General features: G+C 52.6%; 1 protein-coding gene across 1 annotated transcript; it reads right to left on the minus strand.

Moving 5' to 3' along the window:
* Window positions 1-668: 668 nt before the first annotated feature.
* Window positions 669-2,292, minus strand: LOC123186453 (cytochrome P450 94C1-like). The gene has a single exon (XM_044598216.1). It carries the CDS (start codon window positions 2,184-2,186, stop codon window positions 669-671), a length of 1,518 nt encoding a protein of 505 aa, XP_044454151.1. The 5' UTR covers window positions 2,187-2,292.
* Window positions 2,293-3,562: the final 1,270 nt, after the last annotated feature.

A 3,562-nucleotide genomic window follows, 5' to 3' on the forward strand; every position in this document is an offset into this window, starting at 1 on the left:
AGCTCGGCGTTTCTTCTTTTATCAGAAACGCTAGCTACCTCGGCGTTTCTATGTTGGGCAGAAATGCCGTGGGCTGTGGCGTTGCTAAAAGGGTCAGATCGTGAAATACTTTCACGTCGAGTTTATTTTATGACAAAGTTTGTTTAAAGGGTCAGAATAGTGAAAAAGGCCGATAACGTCCTCCTGTGTGCTCGCGCTCACATACACTGCGTCCCATTTAGATAACTTTTAAATTCACATGCAAAAAAAAGATAACTTCAAATTAACTGTTCATATTAATTAAGACCGTGAACCAATCTGTGGTTGGATGGATAGAGAGACTGTGATATCCTAGCCCATCAGAGTTCAAACCCTGGTGCTCGTATTTATTTCTAGATTTATTTCAAAATTTCCGGCGATGTGCAATCAGTGAGAGAAGACGTTCCAGTCGACAACGAGTTGCCTACGGTGACTTCGTAAATTTCAAGATGATCGATATGCCGGCTTAGTCTTTCGGAGATGCTCATAGGGGTAGGATATACGTGTGTGCATTTATATGAGTGTGTGTATGCACGTGTATATGAGCGCTTGCGTCTGTACTGTATTAAAAAATTCAATTAGGACCATATCTTAAAAAAAAATCATGTACTACCCATGCCATAAACCACTCTCCTAATTAATTATATGAATTATGAATTCGGAGTCAAAGTGCGTTTGATGATCCTCACTGGGAGGCCGCCGCTGATGGACGCCGTGAGCCCAGGCACAAATGTCGGCGCCCAGCCCCTACGGCCGTTCTCTCCGACCACCTCCACGTCGAACGCCTTCACCACGGCCACGCCGACCGCCTTCATCTCAGTTATGGCCAGCTCCTTGCCAAGGCACACGCGGAGGCCGGCCTGGAACACCGGGTACTTGTACAGGCTCGCCGGCGCGAACGAACCGCCGGGTCCGGTGAGCCACCGGTCGGGGCGGAACGCCTCGTAGTCGGCGCCCCAGATGCTGGGCATGCGTCCCATGGCGTACGGGTGGTACATCACGCGTGACTCGGCCTCCACGTAGGTGCCGTCCGGGAGCACGTCCGCGGCGGTGCAGAACTTGGAGTCGAACTGCACCGGCGGGAACAGCCGCATGTTCTCGAACAGCACCGCGTGGGTATACTGCAGGCTCATCAGGTGCTCGTAGGTGGACGGCTTGTCGCCGCCGGCCTCGGCGCGAATGGCGGCCGCGACTTGAGGGTTCTTGTGAAGGTGGAGGAAGAGCATGGTAAGCGCGGAGGCGACCGTGTCCCGGCCGGCGAGGAGGAAGCTGACCACGATGTCGCGGAGATACTTGTCGTCCATGGCGACGTCCGAGGCCATGAAGCGGGACAGAAGGTCGTGGGTGTTGTCGAAACCCAGAGTCCGGCGCTGCAGAATCATGGCCGACGCGAGGTCGTCGACGAGCTTGATGGCCTTCTTGAGCTCCCTTTCGGACCCAATGTTGAGCATCCGCTTCATCTTCCACACCAACGGCGAGGCCGCCGCGCCCCGCATGGCGCAGAGCCGCGAGGCGGTGTCGAACGCGTTCGCCAGGTCCGACATGCGCATGTCGAGGTCGAGGCATCCCGGGTCGAGCCCGAAGGAGATCTTGCAGACGGTGTCGAAGGCGAACCGCCGGAACACGTCCTGGAGGTCGACTACCTTGCCCTTGTCGGCGGCGTCGGCCAGGACAGGCAGGAGGCGGGCCTCCACCTCCTGTGCGACGATCTTGTAGGCGTAGGAGCGCACGGTGACGCTGCCGAGCTGGAGGCTGGCCATCTTGCGCTGGTGGCGCCAGGCGTCGCCGTCGACGTTGAAGATGCCGGCGCCGAGGAGGTCGCCGAGGAGCGCGGCGAAGCGCTTGCCCTTTGGGAAGTTGTCGAAGCGGGCCTTGAGCATGTACTCGACGTTGGCCGGGTTGGCGGTGACGGTGCAGCCGAGGACGTGGACGTGGACGGTGGCCGTCGGCGACTCGCGCAGCAGGTGCGCGTACCAGTCGGCAAGGTTGGTGAAGTCCTTGGCCCATGACCCCGTGAGGTACGCCCGGCACACGTGGCAGCCGCACCAGGGGTTGGGCCACCGGCGGACGAGCAGGAGCACCGCGGCGAGCGCCACCGAGAAGATGGACAGGCTGAAGAAGATCAGTCCCGCGCACCGCGCGCCCCATGATAACTCCCCGGCATCCATTGCTCTCTCTTGGATTAGTTGCTCACGAGTCACGAATACCAAGCGGGATGATGTGAGCTGCAGGGTGTGGAGAGAGTCATGGAGGCTGGCTCTGTCTATATATCTCCGATCGAGTTGGGCACATGGAGCATGATGGGCGTACGTTCCGGGGGAAGAAACACATGGACTTCGTGCGCGTTAAGGAGTTGGGCCACTACTTTGAGTCTTTATGACAGTTGGGCCCGTTACCTTTTTTTCGAATTAAGGAGTTGTTGGCTCCATATTTTTCATTCCAGAGACAGCTGGGCCCGTGTTCACCGTGACGTAAAAAAATGTTTTTTTGGGGTAAAACACTTGTATTACTCAACCACCCGAGAATTACAATCAACAATGTTCAGCTAGCTCAATCACATTAGGAGGGCCAGACCCCAACAAAAATAGCTAAATAATCATGTTAAAAAAATAGCTAAACAATTGCTCGTGACTCGTGAGCAAAAATAGATAAACAATTGTCATGGTTCTACCTTCCATAGGAGTGCTAAACAATTGCTAACCATATTCTATGACATAGAACATGTTGCAGAGGCATTTTTCATCACTAAGTTTTCCACAAACACATGTGCACTGTGAGAAAGAGTTTTTAAGAGAAATTTACTAAAATCGATCTGACAGTCGTCCAAAAAAATGTTGCAGCATGCTTCGACGATGTGTTTTTTTCTTTCTTTTTGCGTTTGCTACTGGTAGGTTGTCTGAATTTGCAATCTGCATAGTCGATTTCCCAAGCGTGGCCCTGAGGCCGAGAGTGACCCAAAGCCGAGGACGATGTCGCATGAGAGTTAGAGATTTGATGGTTTGAACAGGAGAGAGGGTTGGCATCGTCAGAGAAGAACATTTTTTTTGGGGGGGGGGGAGGTATAGGGATGGTTGCAGGGGTAGTTGATCCATAGAGGTGCAACTTGAAGAGGATGGTTTCATCGGTCATGGGTAGTGCAGGCAGGCAGCACTGCTGACGACATGAGGAAGGAGAAAGAACAGTAGCCGATGGTTTCTAATTGGACGACGAACGCTATCTTTTCCAACTTACGTATAGCCAGTCCCATAGTTTTTTCTCCTGGTTCCTAACACTATTTTATTGGCTTAAAATTGAGGATCAAGAGGATATAAACATGATGAGCACACACACCCGACCCCACCTCCGGCACGCGCCTCTGTATAGCTAAGATACAATCAACAAACACCAACACATGCAGACAAAAAACATATCGGAAACAACAAAGTTAGAAAATAAGACCAAAGCTATACGTAAGGGAAAAAAAAGAAGAAAATGCCAAGGTGATTCGATCCATGATTGCCAGACAACAACAATGACCATATTCGCATCAATCATCTCATGACAC

The sequence above is a fragment of the Triticum aestivum genome, chromosome 2A (assembly GCF_018294505.1).
Source record: "Triticum aestivum cultivar Chinese Spring chromosome 2A, IWGSC CS RefSeq v2.1, whole genome shotgun sequence".
Lineage (NCBI taxonomy): Eukaryota > Viridiplantae > Streptophyta > Magnoliopsida > Poales > Poaceae > Triticum > Triticum aestivum.

Excerpts from the sequence above, each read along its gene's own strand:
- LOC123186453 (XM_044598216.1), bottom strand. The coding sequence starts at position 2,186 with ATGGATGCCGGGGAGTTATCATGGGGCGCGCGGTGCGCGGGACTGATC.